General features: G+C 37.1%; 3 protein-coding genes across 3 annotated transcripts; 1 reads left to right on the top strand and 2 right to left on the bottom strand.

The window, feature by feature from the left end:
- Positions 1–3076: 3076 nt before the first annotated feature.
- Positions 3077–4757, bottom strand: LOC143199713 (dynein regulatory complex protein 9). The gene has a single exon (XM_076409706.1). It carries the CDS (start codon positions 4744–4746, stop codon positions 3580–3582), a length of 1167 nt encoding a protein of 388 aa, XP_076265821.1. The 5' UTR covers positions 4747–4757; the 3' UTR covers positions 3077–3579.
- A 3351-nt stretch (positions 4758–8108) lies between these two features.
- Positions 8109–16579, top strand: Gl (glass). The gene is made up of 6 exons (XM_076410822.1): positions 8109–8336; positions 8399–8538; positions 14236–14575; positions 14636–14876; positions 15274–15511; positions 16280–16579. Exons 1-6 carry the CDS (start codon positions 8250–8252, stop codon positions 16452–16454), a joined length of 1221 nt encoding a protein of 406 aa, XP_076266937.1. The 5' UTR covers positions 8109–8249; the 3' UTR covers positions 16455–16579.
- Positions 16580–21818: 5239 nt separating this feature from the next.
- On the bottom strand, positions 21819–23349 carry LOC143200320 (facilitated trehalose transporter Tret1). The gene is made up of 2 exons (XM_076410782.1): positions 23202–23349; positions 21819–23142 (listed from the first exon to the last, which is right to left on the bottom strand). The coding sequence occupies exons 1-2, from the start codon at positions 23254–23256 to the stop codon at positions 21857–21859; spliced, it is 1341 nt and encodes a 446-aa protein (XP_076266897.1). The 5' UTR covers positions 23257–23349; the 3' UTR covers positions 21819–21856.
- Positions 23350–26110: the final 2761 nt, after the last annotated feature.

The raw sequence follows: 26110 nt of genomic DNA, 5'->3' as shown, positions 1-26110 counted from the left end.
TGTTTATTTCTGCTTCCGTTCGGAAATGTTCATGATTTCTCGTCTCGTTGAGTAGATATATGTTTAAATTATTTATTAGCTCACGAAGAAAGGTTTGATATATGATAAATAATCAGCAGGAATAATTTTTCATCAGTTTTTATATCGTGAAATTTTGAACTAAAATAAAAAACTGGGTATATTATCAATTTTTTTAATAATTTAAGTTATCTCTACACTATTTTGTTGTTTGCTGCCTGTAATGTACTGTTGATGGGTACAGGATAAGGTACTCTCTGTTTATGTTTCGAAAATGTTCATAATTGCGCACTTCTTTGATTAAATATACCTTTAAATTGTTTATTGGATCAGGAAGAAATGTTGGATCGATGATAAATAATCAGCAGAAATAATTTCGCACTAGTTTTTATATCCTGAAAGTTTGAACTAAAATAAAAAACTGGGTATGTTATCATTTATTAATTTATAATTTAAGTCATCTCTACACTATTTTGTTTTGAAGCTACAGTTCATTGTTGATAAAACACTTGATTCATCAACTACCTAGTCATCTGATGTTATTTAACAGTTTGAGCTGAGTTTTCGTTCAATAAGTATTCAATTCATTATTTATGTACTTTTTTGATCTTCCAGGTTGTTCTTTTTTTATTAATATCAAAATCGTTATTTTTAAATCTTTGAAACTAAACACGATGATTGGGATATAATTTTTACATATTTATGTTCCCATTTCCCAGCTACAATAATGTATCATTCACAAATTTTGCAACGTGCTGCCGATCGTGGTTATGCTAGAGAATGCCCTTGCATTTGTTAGTTGCCATTGCTGGTCATTCTCTCTTAAATGTGTTCAATTAACGTCGTAAACATTTACAATAACAATTTCAGTCGGTTTTAGCAGCTCGTCGTACATTATACCTTGCTATATGATCCTATCATATGCAGAGCAAGACCATCTTTAGCATGTGTGTACAGTGAATAACTCAATAATACGAAATTAAACATTATTATCTTATATAGTAAATTGCCAAAGCCATCTGAATTTAATTGTTAGGTTAGGTCGTTTAATAATTATTTTCATTAATGTATATCGGGTTAGCGGGTTTAGTAAGTTGTTCATATAGAGAATTCCACGCCATATACTGAACTTATGAAATGTTATTGCACCTTGAAAAAAATAATTCTAAAAGATCGTATTCATATATTGTTTTATCTTCATAATTGTATGTTTATTAAGATGATAAGAGTTTAAATCAGTATTTCTTCGATTTCCATGTTAAAGACAGACATTACCAAAACTGAGAAATTACTGAAAATGTCGATTGTCGATTAAATTCTTAAAATATACGGCGAAGAACTAAATATTAATAGGATAGCTTTGAACATTACATGATTACATAAAGCTTTATTTCAAAAGAAACATTGAATTTGTCATATTTTCATTTGCGAATGATTAAGGCCAACAACACAGGTAGTTACGTGCAAAAAATCGAAGCCCGGATAAGTTGTACAGTCGGTTCCAGATCCCGCATTGTGGCCAAAGAAGGTCATATTAAGTGTTTGGTTGGATTGAAAAGCAATTGTTCATCAAGAGCTGGTAATGTTAACAAAAATCTTTACTATCTGTTCTCTCAGGGTGAGGTTGTATACCCACCACGTGACAATGTAGCCAGAGAGCTCTTTGGAACATTCAGGCTCAAGAGGTGGAACTAGAAAGACCTAAACAAACTCATCATTTTGATTCACCTCGTCGAAAATAGTTGAAAAATATAAAATGTCTCAATTGTATAGCAGAAAAAATAAAGATCATTCAAGAACACCAATTTGGGTTTCGCAATTATCATGGAACAATTGAACAAGTGCATAGGCTTGTTAACAAAATAAATAAGGATTTAAACGCCAAAAGATATTGTTCAGCTCCGTTCCTAGACATACGTCAGGAGTTTGATAAAGTATATGGGAGCAGGTTAAATTAAGCTAATTTCTCAACAATTTGGACTGAATAATCATGTCCAAGTGCTTGGGTTGGACCAGTTGCTCTAATGAACTCGGCATTGGAGTTGCTGTCTTAGTATTTCAAGCTTTCTACAGTCCAGAAGGATGTGTTGACGCTCTGTTGTATTTGACATTGATCACATAGTGTAGGGTCTTGCTTTTAACAAATTCATCTGCTATGTCCTATTCGCAGCCGAGCAAGTACGCTCAGTTGGAACCTGCAAAGTTATTAATATTAGGAGATTGATGAGAGACCCTCTTGATCTCCCACAACTTGTTAATTTCCATAAGGAGATCACAATTTAGTTGATCTAGTTTTTTGTATAGAGTCCTTAGGTGTGTTGTAGCGTCTTCCTTACTAAATAGAACGCTTAGTTTAATTGAATCTTCCTTTCAGCTCCCAAGATAGTCAGCTCTTTCTTTACCGGATATTCCCCTATGAGAGGGAAGCCATCGATTATTTATCCTTATTCCCCTGCTCTCCAGTGCTGTATGTAGCTCTCTGATAGCTATAACTAGAGGGTGGACAGTCTTTACTGAAATCAGACTATCCAAAGAACTCATAGAATCATTGTATAAATTTATACTAAACCTATTTGGTCATATTGAATCCAACTATTGGGAACCGCTAGCAAGTCTAATATATCCATCACACAACGGTTTCAAAATAAAGTGTTGCGTGTCATTGTCGATGCTCCGTACTATGTTTCAAATGAAGTGATACAACGCGATATTCGTCTAGAACCAATAAAGAGTGTAACTCAACGTGTAAAGTATTTCGAAAGAGTGTCAGTGCATCAGCTAAATATGCGAAGTGATAGTGAAATGCGTGGACTAAAACGTCTAACACTGCTCGATCTGATTATTGGACATATATAGCTTTTACAATAAGCTTTAAAATAAGATTAATAAATTAAAATAGTATTTTGTACAAAAAATCATTTAATGAAATGATATTCTACATGTCATGTATATATAATATAAAGATTAGAAATACTTATTGCCCTCTGGGAAGATTGTAGAACTAGTAAGAGTAATAAAAAAAAGTACAGTGGGTGTTTTAGTGTTTACATCCAAATCTAGATGAAATTATCATCTGTGAGCAATCAGAGTAAATTGTAGTTTTCTACTAGAAAAGGTCTACAAAGACAGTTACACTAAGGATCTATCGAAGAATCGGTAGGCGAACAAAACTGTTAATATTTTTGATCCATTGAGCTGGATCAATAATTAAAAAAGAACTGATCAATAGACGTTGCCTTCCTGCAGCGACAACGCTAGACTACACATATCTTTAAACATTCGGCAAACATTAGGAAATATTGGATGAGAAGTTTTGAAGCTTCCAAATTATTGCCAGGACTTCGTTCGACTATCATTTGTTCTGATCACTACAACATTATTTTTTGGTTCGGGATAAAAACCAATGTCCAATAATGCAAACACATAATGGTTTTTATTAAAAATATATTCCTTGAGTGGTATTGTCAGTTTAATCGATCTGCGTGTCAAAATATTTTCCAAGCTTTAGGTTTTCTTTACATCATTATTAATGTTTAAGTACGACACAAACGCTAAGCTATACTATTTCTTCTTCTTCGCCTTCTTCTTGTCGCCATCTTTCCCACCTTTCCCCTTCTTCTTCTTCTTATAAGGCCCCAGCTTCCTCCGCACCATGACCCCCCTCCACCAAGCCTGTATCCTGACAGCTGCCTCCACTTCCTTGCGTCGTTGCTCGGCTTTAACCGCCTCCACCCGCTTGTACTCCAAGAAATCCTCGATAGCCGCCGTCCGCTCCTTGTATCTCTCCTCAACCGCCTTCCTCTCTTCCTTGATTTTTTCCAGCTCCGGCTTTAGGCTGATGATGTCGTTCTCGCGCTTCTCAAAGTCCTCATCGAAACGCTTCATCCACGCCTGGATGTCCTCCAGGAGGTCGTCCTTGCTCTCCTCCAGGTAAGCCACGAACTCCTTATGACATCGGTTCTCCAGCTGCATCTTCTCCTTGGCGTCGGTGACGATGTTCGAGTAGGAGGATTCCTTCTCCTCGCACCGGATGTCGTTCTGCTCGAGGCGAGCCTTCTCCCATTGCTCGAAGAAGACGGCTTCTCTCTGTCCGTAGAGATACACGTCCTCGGACTCGAATCTCAGCTTTTGGATGTTGGAGTTGGTCTCTTCGATGGTCCTGATGTTCTCCAGACGTTCCTTCTCGTACGTGGTCTTGATATCGTCAATTATTTTTGTCTGATTCACCTCATCCTGTAGCAGTTGGTCTTCTTCTTGTCGCATCCGTCTCATGGCATCGATAAATGTCTTCAAACGACCGTAGGTACCCGTCTGACATATCTCCTTCTGTAAGTCGTCGATTAAAACGTACATGGTACCGATATCGTTCGAGAGTTTGTCGAAATCATCGATCTCACTACCGATGCGGGTTTCTGCGTGGTTTTCATGACCCATATACCGTTCCTCGATGCTCTTGTACACCGGGTACTTGTCCGCGTTGGACTGCTGCTCGGTACGTTCTACTATGGAGCTCAGGATGGCCAGCTCGTTCATGCATTCGGACAGGACGCAACTGACGAAGTTCCTGACTAGGTTCGATTGACATTCGTGCTTGTTAGCGTCCCTGGAGAGCTGGGTTAAAGTTTCCTTGTAAGAACGAGACGTTATATCGTCGACGTTATAGGAATCGGTACCGTCTGTGATACTTATGTAAGTGCCCGACATTTTGTGCGCCAATGTCAATGTCATTGTCAGAAAATGTCGACGGTTTCTTGGATCTACATGTGCCGAGTTTGTTGTTCTCATCAGTGACATCTATGGGTTATAATTGTAACATTAACAATAGTCTACAAGAACGCTCGTGTACAAATGACAAGAATATCTACGATGGCGGACAAGACGGGTTTATTTACTATATGGGGAAATTAAAAACTAGGATTAAAAAGCATTATTTATAGTACAGGGGGAAATTAAAAAATAAAATTTTAATAGAATATTCTATTTAAATTCTAATTAAAATTTTTATAAAACATTTAAAAATATAAAATATTCTATATATATATATATATATATAAATTATATATATATATCAAAAATATATATATATATATATATATATATATATATATAGAAACCGTTGTGTGATGGATATACTAGACTTGCTAGCGGTTCCCAATAGTTGGATTCCATATGACCAAATAGGTTTAGTATAAATTTATACAATGATATGATTCAATGAGTTCTTTGGATAGTCTGATTTCAGTAAAGACTGTCCACCCTCTAGTTGTAGCTATCAGAGAGCTACATACAGCACTGGAGAGCAGGGGAATAAGGATAAATAATCTATGGCTTCCCTCTCATAGGGGAATATCCGGTAAAGAAAGAGCTGACTATCTTGCGAGCAGAAAGGAAGATTCAATTAAACTAAGCTTTCTATTTAGTAAGGAAGACGCTACGACACACCTAAGGACTCTATACAAAAAACTAGATCAACTAAATTGTGATCTCCTTATGGAAATTAACAAGTTGTGGGAGATCAAGAGGGTCTCTCATCAATCTCCTAATATTAATAAATTTGCAGGTTCCAACTGAGCGTACTTGCTCGGCTGCGAATAGGACATAGCAGCAGCATAGTAGACAATAACTGAATTAGGTTAAAAAGTCTAGAGATAGCTTTCTATACAAACATTTAGATAATATAACATAACTTCATGAATGGTTATTTCTATTGGTCGTAAAATATCACAAACTTCATGAAATGTTTCGATATTTTATTCTTATAATATCGATGTGTGGATGATGCCGAACTTAAAATATCGATTTTTATCCACCATCCACTCGAATCGATGAATACCGATCCTCCATATATCAATGTAGAGGCTCATAGAGAGAAACAACCTAATACCAACATCTCAGTTTGGGTTTATTAACAAACATTCAACAATTGACCAGGTCCACAGAATAACAGATATTATTGACCAATGCTTAATCTACTCTACACTTGTGATATACCACAAATGGAGAATATTACGATGGCTACATTTGCTAATGATACTGCTATTATAGCTGTCGGAGACAATAGTGAAGAAGCCAAGCCTATAAATAATTGGACACAAGCTTGGAAAATAAAAATTAACGAAAGTAAATCTGTGCATGTGCAGTTCACCTACAATCAGATCGTACAAGCACCAATAACATTAAATAATACTATCATTCCATATAGCAACAACGCTAAATATCTTGGAATGAATTTCGATACGAAACTTCGCTGGAAGGAACATATAAAGAAGGAAAGAACTGGAATTGAAATATAAGAAAACGTACTGGCTAATTGGAAGAAAATCACAATTATCAATACATAATGAATTGTTATTATATAAGAAAATACTGAAACTTATATGGACATACGGAGTTCAATTATGGGGATATTCTGCAAAGTGTAATATAAATAAAATACAAATTTTTGAGAACAAAGTCCTGAGAGGTATCGTGGGCGACAGTCAAGACCCACAGTCAGTCAAGAAATCAAGAGAATTGCAAGGGAGTATGAGGAAAGACTCCATTTTCATAAGAATATTGAAATATTGCAGCTTTTGGATACCATCAGAGCAAGATATAGACTCAAAAGAATGAAATCAACTGATCTTGTAGTAGTGCAGTGTTATGTAGTGAGGTGCTTATAATAAAAAATTCAGCAATGACATGTAAATAAGCATTATTTCACCGGAGACTGAGATAGGGCCGATGGGTCCTCCTAGTTATATACCTAGATTTAAGTTATCATAAAGAAACATTGTAGGTTAGACGGAAAGGACTAGTTATAATGTAATAATTAAATAATAAAAAAAAATGTAGAGACAAATTGTAACTTGTACGACTCGGCACCGACTAGCATTAATATATTAATTTACTAGTGACCCGCCCCGGCTTCGCATGGGTGCAATGCTGATACTAAATTAAATACACTACAGAAAAAATATAAACGTTGTATATAAAAACATAGCGGCCCGCTCCGACTTTGCACGGGCATAAAATATATATGCCTATGTCACTCAATGAAAACATGATTAAAATCGATCCAGTATTTTTGGTTCATTCATTACTGCCCTTGGCCTGCACGCATTAAATTTGGAGTAAAACAATTCCTCTTCCCCTATACTTACTATGAAGATTTCCTGCTACCTTTGGAATATCTAAATTCATACAATTTTTATTACATTACACATTTCTAAACGCAAATTTTAAATTTGTAATATCTCCGAAAATATTTGTTTAATTTACATGCTGTAAGGAACCATATTGATCTATATTAATTGCACACTGTATTTAAGGTACTTAATTCGATAAGGATTAATGCCGTATTGCTTAAAATAGCTTCGTAAATAAGCCATTTTCTCACGTAAAAAGTAAACAATAAAAATGGTTAATGTGGGTTATCCCTAAAAGATAAACATATACCATCGCGGACTTTTTGTAGACCTTTTTATGGTGTACAATACTGTAGTACATTAATTTGATCTAACTCGTAGGGTTAGGCAGCGTTTTTGCTAATTGCTAAATAAGCCTAAAAAAATAGGTTAATTTACGACATCACGTTAGAAACCTCTAAAATTAGCAATGTTGCCTTAGTATATTATGCATGTATTATACATATAAACCTTTTTCTTGAATCACTCTATCTATTGAAAAAACCGCATCAAAATCCGTTGCGTAGTTTTAAAGATTTAAGCGCACATAGTGATATAGGGACAGAAAAGGCGACTTTGTTTTATACTATGTAGTGAAAAACACCTATGAATCTCACCCTAAATGTCAAAATAAATGCATTTTCATTAGATAAATACATATTGTAACATTGTATATACACAAGCTCTTGATTGTTTTCTTCTTTTTTATCGGTGATTCCGTGTTGGTGACGATATTTCCCGTAAATTTAATAGCACGAAACGGGGGAAGCCATAGAGGGGCGGGCGCTAGGGGTCGCGTTCCCATCTCCATAGCGACCGAGCCAATAAGGGCGGTCTGATACGCGTCCCGCCGAGGGACAGAGGGTGGCGGACGACAATGGGGGTTCAACTCTCCGCACTGTATGATAATTTTTTTCCAGCGTCGGCATCGTTATCGGGGAAAAATGCACTCCGGCATCAACAATCCGAATAACCACGTTCGTCGATAGAACAGAGTCGTACGTCTCGTCGGCGGACCTGCGCCTGCGCGTGGTCCAGCAGCTTCGCAGCTTCAACGCCGTCACGATGGATACCAGTTACGTGCCCAACAATCCCCAGTTCGGTCTCCAGTTCGAGTGCAACTGGGGCGGACCCGCGGCGGCAGCTCAACAGGTGCGGTGACGTTGCGGCGTGAGCCTGACGGGCGAGGTCTGATGCCAGGTTCCGTTTTTCAGGTGAACGGTTACCCGGACGACCTGTCCTCGTGCTGGAGCGACGACATGGGCTCCTTCTCGCTGCCTCTGGACCTGGAGCCGCTGCCCAGCCTGTTCAACATATCGCCCTGCGGCGGTTCGGCCTCCAGCACGCCGTACAAGTAAGATCGAGGTATTGATAAACAGTTGGTAGAGTATTGAGTCACGGGGGTTCGATCATATGATATTAGAGGCGGGTATAAGTAAACCACGTTTTCTGCTGTTAAACATCACATCACATTATCGTTGACAAGCTCTGGTTTATATAAAATTTGCAAAATGGAAGAGGGTTTAGCACACAAAAGCTATGAATTCACTTCAAAAATGTTTTATTCAAGGAAAGAACCGCGATAAAAAGCAATAATGTGGGTGTTTTTATCTATTAGAAAACACTGGTTGTCCATTTAGATAGATTTAACACAGATGACCCTTACATATGTTCGTAACCCTATATTGTATAACACCATCCTCTTAAATACCCGGCAACAGAGTTTTACATGGTCGTTTTCCTATCTGAATATCTTATAGTTGTTGTAATATTGTTTCTGAGTATAGTTTGTCTTTGAAAATCTTCCAAATGGCACTATTTATACCTTAAATTTATATAATATCTCTCTACGGAATGGTTTTCCAAATTTTAAGCGACTTCAGATTTCAATAGGTTTCGGCTAAGAAGCTGAGCTATTACAATTCGCTTTTTGTGGCCATTCAACTTGAGCTTCGGCTCAAATTTCGGTAGACCATGTTAATTAACAGCCTTTTCAGTCCAACTTTGATGGTCTGACACTTTCAACTCGGGAATCCACGGACTAGTGGTGTTTTTCGAAGTTTTCATGTCTTTTACTTGGGATTGGATATGGCTGGGGTCCTTGAGCACCTTCAATCCACTTTATAGGGCCTTACAGCTTCAGCTGCGATATTTTTACCCGAACTCCATTTAACTACACCAAGAAACACTTAACTGTGGAATGACTGCCAATCCAACGTCAACATGTCTCCTTTTCTTGGTAGTTATTTTTATTATGTTTAACTGAATGAGTTCAAAAGACAGTAGGCTTATTATTTCTCCAGAATCCTACCGATTGCGCCAGTTATAACATGGGAAGGAGTTTAGAACACAAAAACCATTAATTTGCTTCAAAAATGTTTTATTCAAGGAAAGATAATGTGAATTAATGAACGTCGATACAAAATGACAATGGTGCTTTTTATTTATTAGAAAACAGACCAAACCTATCTCTTTCGTTCATCATTCATTATAAAACACAAACACTTAATTCTACGCACAACATGTTTTCCGAACAATCAAGGCCATATTAGAACCAATATATGACACTTCAGATGATCCTTTGACTTACATTATTTCGGACCAAATTTTTATAGCATAGCCTCTATAGAGAATTTCCATGAGCTTAAGTGTTATTCTAATATCCTTGGTGGCCTTACATCCTAACTGCTATACTTGTAGCAGTAATCAATGGTAGTTTTCAATCAATAGTCGTAGATTGCTATGATTCTGACTAGTTGCAATGCATCTTTGGGGCTTTACAGCTTGAAATGAGATATTTTTGTCTAAACAATGTTAATAAATGCTTCAGTTAGTTGCAGAACGATTGACGATTGATCCAATTATATTCTAATATAAACAAAATCATTTATTCTAGATATTTTACCAAGCTAAATATATAATTTTTTATGAACACTCAGGGCCGTATTAGTAGTTCCATATAACACGTACCTTATGAAGAAACGACTAAGTTATGTACATGGCCTTTGTCACGTTGGCTTTTGTACTGTTTCTGCCCAAAATTCTATGTAACTTAGGTGAAATGATTGCTCAGATTTCGGTATCTCCAAATTCTAATTAACCAACGTTAAGAATATAAATTCCAGTACCCATTTCGTCTTTAGTAGCCTTATCTTATCTTAACTGCGATACTTGTTCCAGTAATTTATGGACTGGAGTTATTTTTCAACGCAAGGACTTTTTCTAATTCCAATAACATAGTTCATGGCCAGGGAACTTTGGTCAACTTCATTCCTTCTTTGGTGAGTTCAGTCTGCAAACTGTGATGTTCTTGTCCGAACTCCACATAACTATGTCAAAGAATGCTTCGAATAATTGCGAAACGATTGTCAATCCAACGTCAACCTCTTTTCTTTTTTGATAAGTTAGTTGATTCTAGTTAATTCAAGGAAATTACAAGAGATCGGTGATGGGTTATGTTTCTTCTTCATCTTGAGTTAACGTTGCATTGATTTAAAATAAATTTAATTGTTGCATAAATTTAAATTTATATTTTCCAAAACAACTGTTAATTTTGGGACGCCAGAGCTTTCGGAGTGTTATAAGTCTTTACTCAATTATGTTTACATTCAGCAAGTTATTAAATAACAATAAGTTAATTTTCCTAAGGCATAGCGTGTGACGTAACATTTTCACCTTTCAAATAATTCAACAAACAAAATTGTTTTTGTTCCTTATTTTGTAAATTAAAATATGCTAAAATAATGTGGTAAAATTAGGAAAAGGATTATTGTTTACTTTCAAAAACTATTTCTAACCTAAAGCAGAATCTTTCCGAAGAGCATTCATTCTATTAAAACTTCACATCCTGGAAAATAACAAATTTCCTCCAAAATGATGCACTAAAACAGAAAGAAAACAAACATAACCTAATATGTTCTATACTATTACAAGTACACAACATGATTACGGTTGGGCATATCTAACATCTCATTTTATGTCTCTATATTTTGTGGTAGGTTTTTGACATGGATTGAACTTCTATAGTACGCGATAATTCATTAAATTAGACTAATTTATTGGAATCATTCTTAAAAAATTAATGGATTTATTTACTCGACTACATTTATAGCTTTTAGATTCTGCGATTAAGAATGACTTGTCAGGGTACTCATGTAAACAGACCTAATCGCTCTCATCAAGTCCTATCCATCGGACAGATCTTTCCAGGTCAAGATCAGGAAAACACTTTCCAGTGGGAAACAAATCGATGCTGGCGTACCTCAAGGTTCCCCGCTGGCCCCAGCCTTATTTAACATCTTTATTTCAGATCTGCCGAGAAAAGAGCACATTGACGTCGCGTTTTACGCTGACGACACTGCTCTCTTCACGGCCGCCAGGTTCGAAGTTACAATTCATGAACGTTTACAGAAGCAGCTCGATCATGCGGTCAAGTGGTTCAAATTCTGGAGGTTGCAAATATTAACCCTCTGAAAACCCAGGCCATCATTTCCCATAAGAAGCGTTACTCACTGCGCATCTCGCAACTTAAGATCGACACCGTAATAATTCTATGGCTGGATAACGTCACGTACCTAGGTCTCCACTTCGACCGACGATTCGGTTGGCATTCCCAAATCTAGAAAGCAATCCAGAAAAGTTCGGGGATAACAAACCTGCTATCTTCTCCGATCTGCCCTTCTAGCAGACTTCCCATCTCTATCAAATGCTTATTTTACAAGATGTTAATTCGATTCGTACTCCTCTACGAATCTGATGTGTTCTTACACCCAACCAGGTGAAACGGCTTCAAGTTTTCCAAAATAAGGATAATATTAAACGCTCTATGGTTTGTCAGAAAAAATCTAATGCATAGGGAAACTGACATTCCAGAAATCAAGCACCTCGTATCTTAACCATTCCACAAATAACAACTCAGCTAAAGTTCTTCTGAAAACGCGCTTGTTCGCGAGCTGGTCGACATGCTGAAAGCTTAGCACCGCGTTACCGCTAGCCTCTCGCCCTTTTCCAGGCTGAAACGACCTCAATCATAACAGCAGTCATAACTGTTAAACAACTAAAAAATGTTATCCAAGAAAGCGTTAAAAATTATAAGAAAATCATGTTAAAAACCTATATAAAATGCCGCAAGAGCGACAGATAAAAGGTAAGACAAAATCTCTTCAGCTGTTGCTCATAGGCAGATAATTTTTGTTTAATCAGTTCGCATGGTAGTACGCGTTCGAGCCAACGAACTTTACTGTCATCGCGCAGCAACAGTCTTTCAGAGTACATTGCACTAACACTTTAAATCACACTCGTTATGGGTTCCAAGGGGATATTGAGCTGAATTAGTTTGTCGGAGACGTAATATGGGGCATCGACGATGGCTCGCAACACTTTATTCTGGAATCTCTGAAGGATAGCTATGGTTGATTTGCTAGTAGTACCCCATAGTTCAATACCATAAGTCCAAATGGGCTTACGGATTGACTTGATAATTTAGATTTAGGCCCTATCAGCCCAATACATTTGGTTTACTTTAATCCCAAGATGTTAAGTGTCGATCAAAATGCATTCTCAGATATTTAACATTGTCTGCTTGTGGGAGTTTATAATTATTTTTTTACTAGGGGACAACTCCATCAAGGGTGAATGTCACATGGGTAGATTTTGTCTTTGATACGCCCTGTTTTCAATCACCATTCGACTTTGTTAAGATGAAGTTGAAGGTTTCTTGTGGCTGATATTGGATTCTCTCGTGATGATAAGACCACTGTATCGTCAGCATGTGTTGCAACAGTAGTGTTTCTTCAGATCGGTAGATATATAAAGATAGACCAAGCACACAGACAACCAGTTATTTTACATGGATAAATATGCTTTTATGCTCTCTATAATTATAGATTATTCTTCGTATTTACTAATAGGTCAATTAAAAGTCCCCGGTCTGACACATAGATGGCGCTATTAGAATTATATCCATGTGTTTTTTAGTTTGCCCTAACCGTCAACAGATACGTGTATAAATTTGATAGCGGTCGGATCATTAGTTTGTGAATTATAGCATTTTGATTGAAGCAACTTTTGTGGTTGTTAAAAAAATGGATATAAAGAGTTTCGCGTGTTGATAAAATAATGATTTTTGGAGGCAATAAATACAGTTGAAGCAAAAACTTGGCTTGATGCCAAGTTTCCGGATACTGCACCAGGAAAATCAACCATCATGTATTGGTATGCTAAGTTTAGAGGTGGCGCAACGTGGCTCCATCATTTCACTCCGAAGTCCAATCGACAGTCATCCGAGTGGACTGCACACGACGAACCCGCTCCAAAGTGTGGGAAAACGCAACAGTCGGCTGGCAAGGTCATGGCGTCTGTATTTTGGGATGCGCATAGAATAATTTTCATTGGCTAGCTTAAAAAAGGAAGGACCATCAACAGCGACTATTACATAGCGTTATTGGACCGTTTGAAGGACAAAATCACTGAAAAAGGGCCGCATTTGAAGAGAAAGAAAGTACTGCTTCACCAAGATAATGCACCGTGTCACAAGTCAGTGAAAACGATGGCAAAAATCCATGAATTGGGCTTCGAATTGCTTCCTAATTCACCGTATTCTCCAGATCTGGCCCTCAGTGACTATTTCTTTCTCTCAAATCTCAAAAGAATGCTCACTGGGAAGAAATTTTCGTCGAATAAAGTGGTGATCGTGGAAACTGAGGCCTATTTTGAAGCAAAGGACAAATCGTACTACAAAAATGGTATCGAAAAGTTGGAGGGTCGCTATAATTAGTGTATCACACTTGAAGGGAATTATGTTGAATAAAAAAAATTTGCCAAAGAAATGTGTTTTACTATTGTAAGCCGGGGACTTTTCAATTGACCTGTTAGAGGCAATTCATTTCTGCATAACGAATATTTCAACTTAAAACAGGTGGATTACTTTTTGGCGCCTTATTAGAACACCAACAATACCAAAATAGCTGTTTATCAATACCCCCCTCTCCTCACATGCGATTATGTTAAGCGATCATTGTCGTAATGCAACACCGGTTGCTTTTTCTTACAGATCGGAACCGGGAAGTCAGGCGCAGAACCCCCTGCTGTTCCGCGATCAAAAACAACAGGGATCGGACGTGGCGGACGTACTGCTGTCGCTGAAACACGCGGTGGTTCACCCGGGGCAGAGTCCGAACGATAAGTACGACGCCCAGCAGCATTTGTATCACCCGCAGATGTTGCTCTCACCCGGGGGATATTCCGGGTCGGGGCTGTGCGAGCAGAACTTTGGGATAGGTCAACAGACGCCGATTTTTCCAAGCATGTCCGTCAATGTGTCTATGAACATGACGATGCATAGTTACCATCATCCCAACGCCGGTTACAACTCAGATATAGCGTGTCCCCAGGTAATGAAGGAAGAAATGGCGTAACTCGACGTTATACGACCGTACTGACATGGGTTTTAGGTGCAATGGAGCGGGCAAAGCACGAATCAACCGTCCTATCAGAGCCAGGGACTATTGAGTCCCTCCTACGGAGGCACGTATTCGTTCACGGCCGATTTCCGGCCTCCCCAAGACGCCCCCTTGCTCACAACCACCGCGACATACAAACCGATGCCCATGACTTTTGTACCTCCCAAACGCCGGCCCAGTTCTTCGTTGCTGGACGAAGACAGCCAAAAACCGAACGTCTGCAGAATATGTGGTAAAACAACTTTTGTTATGGTAGTTTAATCTTAGAAAAATCAGTAAAAACATCTCGCAGTGAGCTTGGTCGAATTTTTATGGCGTTTATGGAATTTTCAATTTAATTTTATTATCTTTCATACGTTTCGTTATTGGCTTAAGAGATGCATAAAATATTCAAGAATAATTCTGATAAATTCTTTTATATTGTCTAGGTATTTGAAGTGTCAGAACTACTCAGGCTGTCCATATTAAAGCTAACATCAACAAAATGTAGCTTCATTTGATTAAAATAATCATGGAAAATGTTGACAAAATAATAGCATATATTTATAACACATAATGTGTCGTTAAAAAGAAACAGAAGCTATAGGCTAGAATAAATTACTATATGCTAACAGTGCTCGCATTTCCAGGGAAGAGTTACGCTAGGCCAAGCACGCTCAAGACGCATCTGCGAACTCACAGTGGCGAGAAACCCTTCAGATGTACCGACTGCAACAAGTCCTTCTCTCAGGCTGCTAATCTGACCGCCCACGTACGTACCCACTCCGGGGAGAAGCCCTTCAGGTGTCCAGTCTGTGATAGGAGGTTTTCTCAAAGTTCTTCGGTCACGACACACATGAGGACGCATTCCGGGGAAAGACCGTACAGGTATGTTAAGTCTTAAATGCTTACTTAATAACTGAAAATGTTGTAATTGATAATGCGAAGTAACCGCTATCAAACAATCTAAATTTTTTTTATTACTCTTAGTAGTTCCACAATGTGCCCTGGGAATAAGTATACAAAATAATATTTTCATTAATTATTCTTATTCTAAAGTCTGTATATGTCCAATAATCAGATCGGATGGTGTTAGACGTCTTAGTCTACGCACTTCACTGCCACTTCGCATATTTAGCTGATTAGCGACTACATTGGGATGCACTGACACTCTTTCGAAGTACTTCACACAAACACGTTAAATTACACTCGTTATTGGTTCTAGAGGAATATCGCATTGTACTACTTCATTTGAAACATAGTACGGAGCATCAACAATAGCACGCGACACTTTATTTTGGAACCGTTATATGATGGATATATTAGACTTGTTAGTGGTTCCCCATACTTGGATTCCATATGACCAAATAGGCTTGATTATAGATTTATACAATAATTTCTTGTTACCTAATGATATTCAGATATTTTTATTGGTTTATGAACCATGTGGGCAACAAAAACGTTATTAATTTTTTAACTGTGTTCCTTTTAAAATTGCGATTCGTACAGAGTATTGGTTTATACAATATTTTCTGATTTATTTAATCTATATAAGAGAGTGAGTAATTTTCAGTCGTCTGGTCTATACATAATTTAAAATTTGCAATAAAATCGTTGAATTATCCATTTAATATATATTATATTTTTGATACACAGGTGTAGGTTATGCAAGAAGGCCTTCTCCGACAGCAGCACCCTAACCAAACATCTGAGGATACACAGCGGAGAAAAACCGTACGAGTGCAAACTCTGTCTGCTTCGTTTCAGTCAGAGCGGCAATCTGAACAGGCACATGCGAGTACACGGCACTACCAACGGACTGCCCCCATGACACATGCTCTTCAACTATCCGGTATAAACTCAGAACGTCGACAGAATCTGGCTTAAACGCAAGCACTACCCACCCGAAGACGCATCCCGTTAGTAGTATTTTGTACAGTGAAATATTTATATAATAACAAGCTGTGATTTATATGATATAGACGAATGGAACTGAGTATTTATTGAGTGTTAAGTTGAAACGCGGACTATTGTTAACCGGAAAAACCCAACTAGAAATTTTTAATTTGCAATGTTGCCAGTTTGTACGAATTGTAGCTATAGATGAGGAACATAAAGTACATGACTTTGTTATATCAACATTGATATTTTTCAGTACGCGGTGTTGGGCCACTTTGGGCGAATTATATTTATCTGTGAGGAATATAGTATACATAAAATAAAACGGCAGTAACATTAACATTTTAGGGCGCGATGTTGCCAGGATGTGTGAGTGTATACTATTATCACAGCATTAGAATTGTTATATTTCAGCAGACGGTGTTGCTAGTTTTGGCGTATTGTATTTTTCACTTTTTAGGGTGGCATCACTAACATTGTGGCTTTTAAAATACATTGATTGACAACAAGCTTTAAAATTTTCAAGAATGAACACCAGTTATTAAATTCATTACTCATCAATCGTGGATTTATTTAGTAATTAGTATCTGAAAGGCCAAAGCTCGCTTGAGCTGATCTTTTTATATGTAAATCTAGAAAATCTATGAAATATTATGCAATTAAAACTTAGGTCGTTATTGATAGCCATCTGTTGTCGAGTACAGTTATTTAGTATTCGGTTAAAGTAATTTTTTGTTTTATTTTTGGGTAATTAATTTTAGACAAATATATTAAATGCGTTTTTTAGTTGCCTGTATTATCATTAATTACTCTATTTTCTCCCAAATCGTTAGAGTCTTCTTCGATAAGTATTTTGCCCGTAATAAATTTAAACCCCTTATTTAGTTGTATGAAATTAGCGTACAATCAACTGTAGTCGAATTTAATATACAATTTTGTGCATATAAACTAGCAGCATCGCAAAATGAAATTTTTCGCTTTTTCTATTTTTTTGGAGGGGGGGGGGGCTCCAGTCATCCATTAGTGAACTGTTACTCAAATAATCAATATAGATTCCTGTAAAAGAAAGGCAGGAATTATTTTGACATGTCCCTCTATTTGTAGCACTATAATCGTTTGAAGAATATTATATCACACCATTTGCTAACACCGTTAAAAAATCAACCTATTTATCTACAAATTAGAAAATTTTAAAATGTTAGATGTCAGCGTCATTACTTTCAAATATATTTATTTAAAAAACAAGATAACAACAATAAGTCAATGTTTCAAGTTTAAGTCAAGAAATTTCTTCAAACATACCTATAACTACTACTACTACTAACTACTGCTCAAAGGCTGTCATTTCGATTTAATAAATCCAATTTATTGATAGTTGTGATTTTCTTAGAAATGTTTAATTTACAATGTTGCCAATTTGTATGAATTGTAGGTATATATGGGGAATATAGTGTAAAACACCATAATGATAATTAAAAAATTGTTACATTTCAATACCCAGTATTGCCAGTTCATGCGAATTATGTTTATCTGTAAAAATTTTCAAATTCTCAATCATTATTGGTATCAAGCAGAAAAAATGATATAATAAATGATCTGATCGCCAACTTGCACTCGTCAACTTAGTTACTGTGATTACTTAATATTTTAGAGGGGGATATTTATGAACAAAGTTTTGAAGAGCGTTGTTTCGGGGTATCCATTTAGTTCAACATCACAAAGGTCTCTCTAACTCCGAAAATAAATACAATTTTAAAAAATACCCTTAATTACGTGTAGCTAAAGTTGGAGCTTTGAATATATGCATGAAAGAATGGTTTTTATCAAATTTCTGGACCAGAATATCGCATCCGGAATATAATAACCACATAACAACCAAATTAGTGGCGACAATTATTGGTATCCGTACTGAAAAGTTACTAAAGGCTATTGTTCTAATATAACAGTTCATGTTACGTCAGAAAAGCATGTCATTTCACTGTAAAAAGGATAAGAAATAGTCCGAAATTCAACGTTATCCGTTACAAGTCAACAACATTCCGCGTACGCCTTTAACGAGGACTGTTGATAAGCTCACATAAAAACGTGTTTTTAAGCTAATTATAACAATTGTAATAATAAAGGATTACGATCTGTATATCTAGTCAGTTTTGTATTTACGTACCAAAAATGACCATAAAACATACATAGGAAAAATAAAGATATGAATATATGCAATTTGTTTTATTTGATTTGTAATCTCCGTCGAAATTTCCTCGAAATCCCTGAAAGATAAACATATTGTTTATGATGTTGATAATTGTTCCCTATGTGTTCGAATTTAAAATATTCCTATTTTTATATTAAGTTGAGGTAACTATCTGTTTTCGTCGTTACAGAGGTATCTCCAATAAATTATTAAAAAAAACTATTTGAATGTTTCCAAATTTTATTATAAGTAAAAAAGCTGCATCTTAAATATATAGAAATATTAAAGAGTTCAACAAAATGTCAAGTTAAAATTTCTCATCGTTAACAGGTCAATTGAAAAGTCCCCGGTCTACCATAGTAAAACAAAATTTTTTGGCAAAATTATTTTTTTTTATTCAACATAATTGCCTGTAAGGGTCATACACTAATTATAGCGACCCTCCAACTTTTCGATACCATTTTGTAGTACGATTTGTCCTTTGATTCAAAATAGACCTGACTCGACGAAAATTTATTCCGAGCGAGCATTCTTTTGAGATCTGAGGACAAGAAATTGTCGCGGGGGGCCATATCTGGAGAATATGGTGGATGAGGAGGCAATTCGAAGCCCAATTCATAGATTTTTTCCATCGTTTTCACTGACTTTCTTCAAATGCGGCTTCAAATTCATTTTCAGTGAGTTTGTCCTTCAAACGGTCCAATAATGCTATATAATAGTCGCTGTTGATGGTCCTTCTTTTTTCAAGGTGGTCAATGAAAATTATTCCATGCGCATTCCAAAATATAGACGCCATAACCTTGCCAGAAGTCTGTTGCGTTTTCCCACGCTTTGGAGCGGGTTCATCATGTGCAGTCCACTCGGATGCTTGTCGATTGGACTTCGGAGTGAAATGATGGAGCCATGTTTCATCCATTGTCACATATCGACGCAAAAACTCCGGTTTATTACGGTTGATCATCTTCAAACACTGCTCCGAATCATCAACTCGTCGTTTTTGATCAAAAGTGAGTTCGTGCGGCACCCACTTTGCACAGAGCTTTCTAATACCCAAATATTACTGAATAATATGATGTACACGTTCAGTTGATATCTTTAGTGTCTGCTATTTCATTTAAAATAATTTTGTGGATTTGTTTAATGTTTTCGTGGGTAACAACTTTTTCTGGGTGTCCACTGCGTTCACCGTCTTCGGTGCTCATTTCACCACGTCTAAACTTAGCATACCAGTCTTTGATGGTTGATTTTTCTGGGACAGTGTCGGGAAACTAGGAATCAAGCCAAATTTGCTGCAACTGTATTTTTACCTTCAAAAAGCACGAAACAATCAATACACGAAATTACTTTTTATCCATTTTTTTCACAATAACAAAAGTTGCTTCACTCAAAATGCTATAATTCACAAACTAATGATCCGACACAGGCCGGGTACTTTTCAATTGACCTGTTACATTCACAAAATAAAGATTAACAGGTCTATCTTTTCAGGTAATTCTCTTCCGTATCTTTTCACTAAATAAAATATACAAGGTAGTGTTTATGTGCCACTTCTGTATCTGCTCTATACTGCTGATATCCCAATTACAAAACTAACAGTACTTGGAACATTTGTCGAACACAGTTATCATTAGCATAATCAAAGCGCTAAAATAATGGTTGTCGGTTTTTAATCTATAGTAATAATAACTAATATTTTGAATAATTTTGCGTAAGTCTGACAACCGACCGCCGTCCCTTTGTCTCAGAGGTTTAAACTCTTACCTATAAATCATTGTGGCTGTATAATTAACTGTAGTTTTCAGATATACTATACTGTTAAAATAAATTATATTTGATAACATTTTTGTTCAATTATTTTATTTAGATTAGAATTTTCTTGTATGTCAAAGCCAAACTGAACTAAAACTCAGAGTTGATGAGGCAACATTGCAATGTTTCGACGTCACAAATATCCATGACGCATTACTAAAAAATCTTTGAATAGACTATATAACTTGTACAGTTCAGAAGTTAATACCAGTAGAATAAAATAACATATGTATCAAACCATAACATAACATAGTTATGGCTAGTCAAATATGTTACGAAAGTAATTAGCGACACACTAATTATACAGAAGAGCATCTCTCATGTATAGAACTGATGTATAGAACCGTAACAAAGAAAACACGTTGTTTTTTTTAATTGGCTTTATTTATCAACATAATCTCCATCAAGAGCCACACAATCATTCCAGTGCCGCTCTAACATCTCAATATCACTTTTATAGAACGATTTATTCTTTGCCTCCAAATAGGTCTGTCACTAGTTGCGCTCATATGACGATCGTTTTGATACCGGACTGAAGTGATGGATCCTTGTTTCATCCATTGTCACATATTGTCCCAAAAATTCTGGTTTGTTGCGTTTAAACATGGCCAAACACTGCTCAGGATCAACACGTTTTGGTTTTTGGTCAACAATGAGCAAACGTAGCACTCATCTTGAACAGAACTTTCTCATATAGACTTTGGCAATATAAAGCCAACACGTTCTTTTGCGTTCTTTACGATGTTAGCTAACTCATGTAACTTCACTTTTCGATTATTCAAAACGATTTTGTTGTGACTGAATAATTTTCATTGATTACCTTGAAAAAGGAAGGACCATCAACAGCGATTATTACATAGCGTCATTGGACCGTTGAAAAGAAAGTGCTGCTTTACCAAGACAATGCACCGTGTCACAAGTGAGTGAAATCCATGAATTGGGCTTCGAATTGCATCCTCATCCACCGTATTCTCCAGATATATCCACCAACGACTATTTTCTGTTCTCAGATTTAAAAAGAATGCTCGCTGGGAAGAAATTTTCGTCGAATGAAAAGGTGAACGCCGAAACTGAGGTTTATTTTGAAGCAAAGGCCAAATCATACTACAAAAATGGTATCGAAAAGTTGGAGAATTGTTATAATCAGTGTACCACCCCACCAGTGTTGAAGGGAATTATGTCGAATAACAAAGTTTTGCCACAAAAATGTGTTTTACTATGGTAGGCCGTGGACTTTTCAATTGACCGGTTATAATGTTACCACCAGTAACTGCAGGAATTTAAAATAAAACAAAACTCCATCAAATAACAATTTATTAACTTCCATTTCCATAATATTACTGTTTGATGCGGTTATTTTTCGTCTCGGGTAGTACCATCCATATAAACACGCCTCCCAGCACATTGATCGCGCCATACAGATAGAACGTGTAATAGCTTCCGAGGTATTCCATCAGTATGGGATACAGGAACGTAATCAGGAAACAACTGGCCCAGTTGATGGTGCACATCAAGCCGCTGGCGATGCCTCTCACCTCCACGGGGTACAACTCGCTGATGAGAATCCACGGCACCGGCCCGTATCCGAAGGCGAACCCGCCCATGAACAGCAACGTGCTGAGGATCGGTAGCAGCTTAACCAGTCCGGTCAGTTCGAAGTGGTGTTTCAAGTGAAAGAAAACGCCCAAACTTAGCATACCTACGCTCATGCTGAAGGACGACACGTTTAGAAAGAACTTCCGTCCTTTTCTATCGATGATACAGGTTGATACTATATTGCAAAACAACGCAAACGAGTTGACGGATATGGAAGCCACGGCGGGCGGTACCGACAAGCCGGACGCCTTGAAAATCGAGACGGTGAAGAAAACGATCACATTGACTCCGCAGAACTGTTGCAGGAAAAACACTCCCGCCCCTGCGGTCAGAGATCTGCGGTAAAACTTTCGCCGGAACAAGTCAGCGAAGGTTCCGGTCTCCGCGGCGTGAGCTTCACCTCCTTCGGAGTTGTTCGTGTCTGCGTCAGCACGTTGGAGGAACGACAACGCCTCTTTCGCCTTATCCCTCTTATCGTTCTGGAACAAAAAAGCTGGCGTTTCCGGTATGAAGAACAGAAGCGCGGCCAGAATGACGGAGGGAATTGCCAGTCCCACGTGGAGACCCGTCCAGGCGGTAAAAGTCCCCAGAAAGCTGGTGTACACTATTCCCAGACCCAGGATGAGACCGAACCAGGTGCCCAAGAAACCTCTGTTCTTTTCGTCGGCTATTTCACCGATATACATGGGGCACACCACGCAGAAACCTCCCACCGTGATACCAGACAGGAAGCGTCCCGCCATGATGGTCAGGACATTTCCGGCAAATCCTATTACCAACCAACCCGCGATGCACAACAGGGAGAGCAGATGAAGGACTGTTTTGCGTCCGCAGACGTCAGCAAGTTTACCCGCGGGTATGGCGAGGAACAAGGCCCCCAGGGGAAGCAGTCCTCCTATCGTGGCTTCTTCGGTCAACGACAGCTGGATTTTGTTGGGGTCCGTGCCGTTTTGAGGAGTCATGAGGTAATCCAAAGCGGGGGAGCTCCATGCCAGCGAACAACCGGTGCAAAATCCTCCCAGAGATACTGGAAACAATTACGATCATCAGACGTCACAGAACTATTTGCCCCTCCATCTTTCTTACCGGCGAATGCTGCGAAATATTGTCCGCGTCGCTTACAAGACGATTTCGAACACATTGTGTGGAGAATGTCGCGACGACTGTCGATTGTTCTCTAGGAAAACTTTCCGGACAGCAAATCCCGTTTTTAAAACTTATCAGTTCGTATTATCTTGTAGGGATTAGCAAGATCATCACTACCGGGTTCGCTCGATATGAAATTTACTACCTTCTGTGAGGTTGTCGAATTTTTACTGATTTTGTAGCAAATTTGTTTCGTACCAAAACTCAATAACAATTGTCACTTGTTTTCTACATATACCATTTCGAAAAAAAAAACTATATAATTTTCAAGAAAATGAAAAAATGTGTTTATTCAAACTATTGGACATTTCAGGCAATTTATATATGTCATCCCAAAAAAAAGTGTTTGTCCTTTGAGCAAAACCATTCACCGAGCTATTTTTCTAACTTCTTCGACATGGCGATGCGAAAAATTGATAGGTCGGATGAGGCAAGGTCTGGAGAGTACGCCGGGTGCGATAATATGACCGGTTTTCTTTACGAGACGATGCGTTATCTTGCTGTAAAATCAGTTTACAGCGACTTTGGGCTCTGGACGGTTTTCCATTAAGGCATGGTTTAAATTCATCATTTGTTGTCTGTAGCGATCACTATTAAGTGTTTCGCCAGGTTTTAACCGTTCGTAATACCCCACGCCAATCTGGTGTCTCCAAATACAGAGCGTTGTCTTGCGACCAAAACTGTTCGGTCTTGGAGATGTTGAACATGATTTTTTGCGCTTATGGTTTTGAAAATAAATCCGTTCAATGCACAATTTCTCGGGTCACATTAACGCTTCTGCCAATTTTTTTTTTGAGTTTGAGTTCCATATTCATCCCATAACTCCAGCTGTTTTGTATCTTCAAACATTTTCGATCTACCAGAACGTTATTTGACTAGCACATCGAAATCACCACAGAATCGAATGTTTAAAACTGCGCTTCACATGTTTCACCGTAAGTTTCTACCAGCAAACGAATAGTTTCAGCGGATTTTTTCTTTGGTTAAATGAGAATAGTAACGAGTGCCGCAAATGCAAGTTTTCAGGCAGGAAACTTGACATTTTCAAAGAAATATAAATCTATGATGATGTTAGTTTCGCAAAATATAACATGTATAGCTTTAAAGCTTCATGTCAGTAGAATAAACTGATATATCTGTCAAATAATAACATTGGATGCTTAAGCCTATGAACGTTCCAAGTTTTGTCCTTATAATAACCGAACAGTGGAAAACCAGAACTTTTGTAAAAATACATTAGGAATATCATACAAAATTTACTTAGTTGCCATTACCGAAACAACTATATAAAAGATTATTTTACCGATGAGGACGGACTAGAACTAATGGTAGGCGAACAGTCCGAACGGATAGAAGAAAACAATAAGGGGAAAAAGTCCGAGATCATACCTTCCCCGTTAGTACGAAAACACCAAGGAAACATTTTACAGAACTTCACAAAAAGCAAGAAGATAAAATTCCTCTGCCTCCCCCGATGAAGGTAAGCAGTATTGACAATTTTAATCTATTCAGAATACAGAATAAGTACAGTACAAAGATCTGTCAAATAATGACATTGGAGCATCTCAGTGAGATGACACAAAATAAAAAGAGAACAAATAACTTATTTAATAAACTTAAATTGCACACATATCAATTAAAAAGTGATAAGTAGTACAGTGTCGTTATTAAAGGATTACCTTCGACAAGTTAGAACGATATTGAACGGATACGAAGTCGAAACGCCAATAGTGAAAAAGATGATAAATATACATGGAGACAAACGTATTAAGACCTTCCCGCTATTTTACGTCGAAATACAAAATGAAAACAACAAAACTATTTATAAAATCTATAGTTTACAATAAAAGTTGATGGAAAAAGGTAAACGTTGGAATAACATTTGATTAGGTTTTATAAATCATAATATAACATTTATTAATAACACATTGCCGATATATTGTTCTTCATGCTGGAAACAGGAATGGATAATAACCCCTTCGGTTGGATAAACTGGATTAGTCACATTGAAGAAGAAACTGACAAATGGTAGAATCGTTAACAAATGTGAGATAGATTGGAAATTACACCTTTTATTATGAACTTGTATAAAACCTTCTGAGTATGGGGTTATGATTCAAGGCTGATAATTTCCAAGACAGGGTGATGAGAATAGAAACAACTAAAGGTGAGTATATAGTATATGATAACTGCAGAAAATATTATTGTAGAGTGTGGAAGATTTATGTACGTAGACATGCGTGTAATTGTTCAGAATATACATCAGCATTTGGATAAAATTTGTGAGGAGAGAAAGAATACTATTTTGCAAATATAGTAAATGCATTAAGGAGAATGCAGTGATTACACCTAGTTTTATCAAGAAAGGTACACAGGTAGTAACAGAACAAACTAAGGAGAAATACGGTGTGATTAAAATGACTTTAAAAGGTAACACTGTGCTGAAGGAAACAAGAACTAAGCGTAAAAGGTAAATATGATCTCTAATGAAAGTAAAATACATTACTTGAATATACAATTGTTAATTAGGTGGATTAGGCCTTCAGTAGTTTCCACTACATAAAAAAGCGCCTAGAACTCATAGGTGGTGTGGAAAAGAGTTCAATGTAAATATAATAAAACACAATCCTAATCTACAAACTATTATAGCTGTATAATAAATTGTGGGTTTAATTTCTTCTATAACATATGCATTAGATGTAGTATAATATTAAAATGAATTGTATTTGATAACAGTATTTCTCTTTAATTATTTTATTTAGATTAGAATATTTTATATATCAAAGACAACACGAAATAAAACCCAAAGTTCAGGCGGCCACATTGCGTTGTTTTGACGTCATAAATTC

The sequence above is a fragment of the Rhynchophorus ferrugineus genome, unplaced genomic scaffold (genome assembly GCF_030347505.1).
Source record: "Rhynchophorus ferrugineus isolate W39M unplaced genomic scaffold, kcgeb_rfMv2 rfM7, whole genome shotgun sequence".
Taxonomy (NCBI): Eukaryota; Metazoa; Arthropoda; class Insecta; order Coleoptera; family Curculionidae; genus Rhynchophorus; species Rhynchophorus ferrugineus.
The sequence above is the reverse complement of the archived record's forward strand: the minus strand, read 5'-3'. Positions and strand labels throughout refer to the sequence as shown.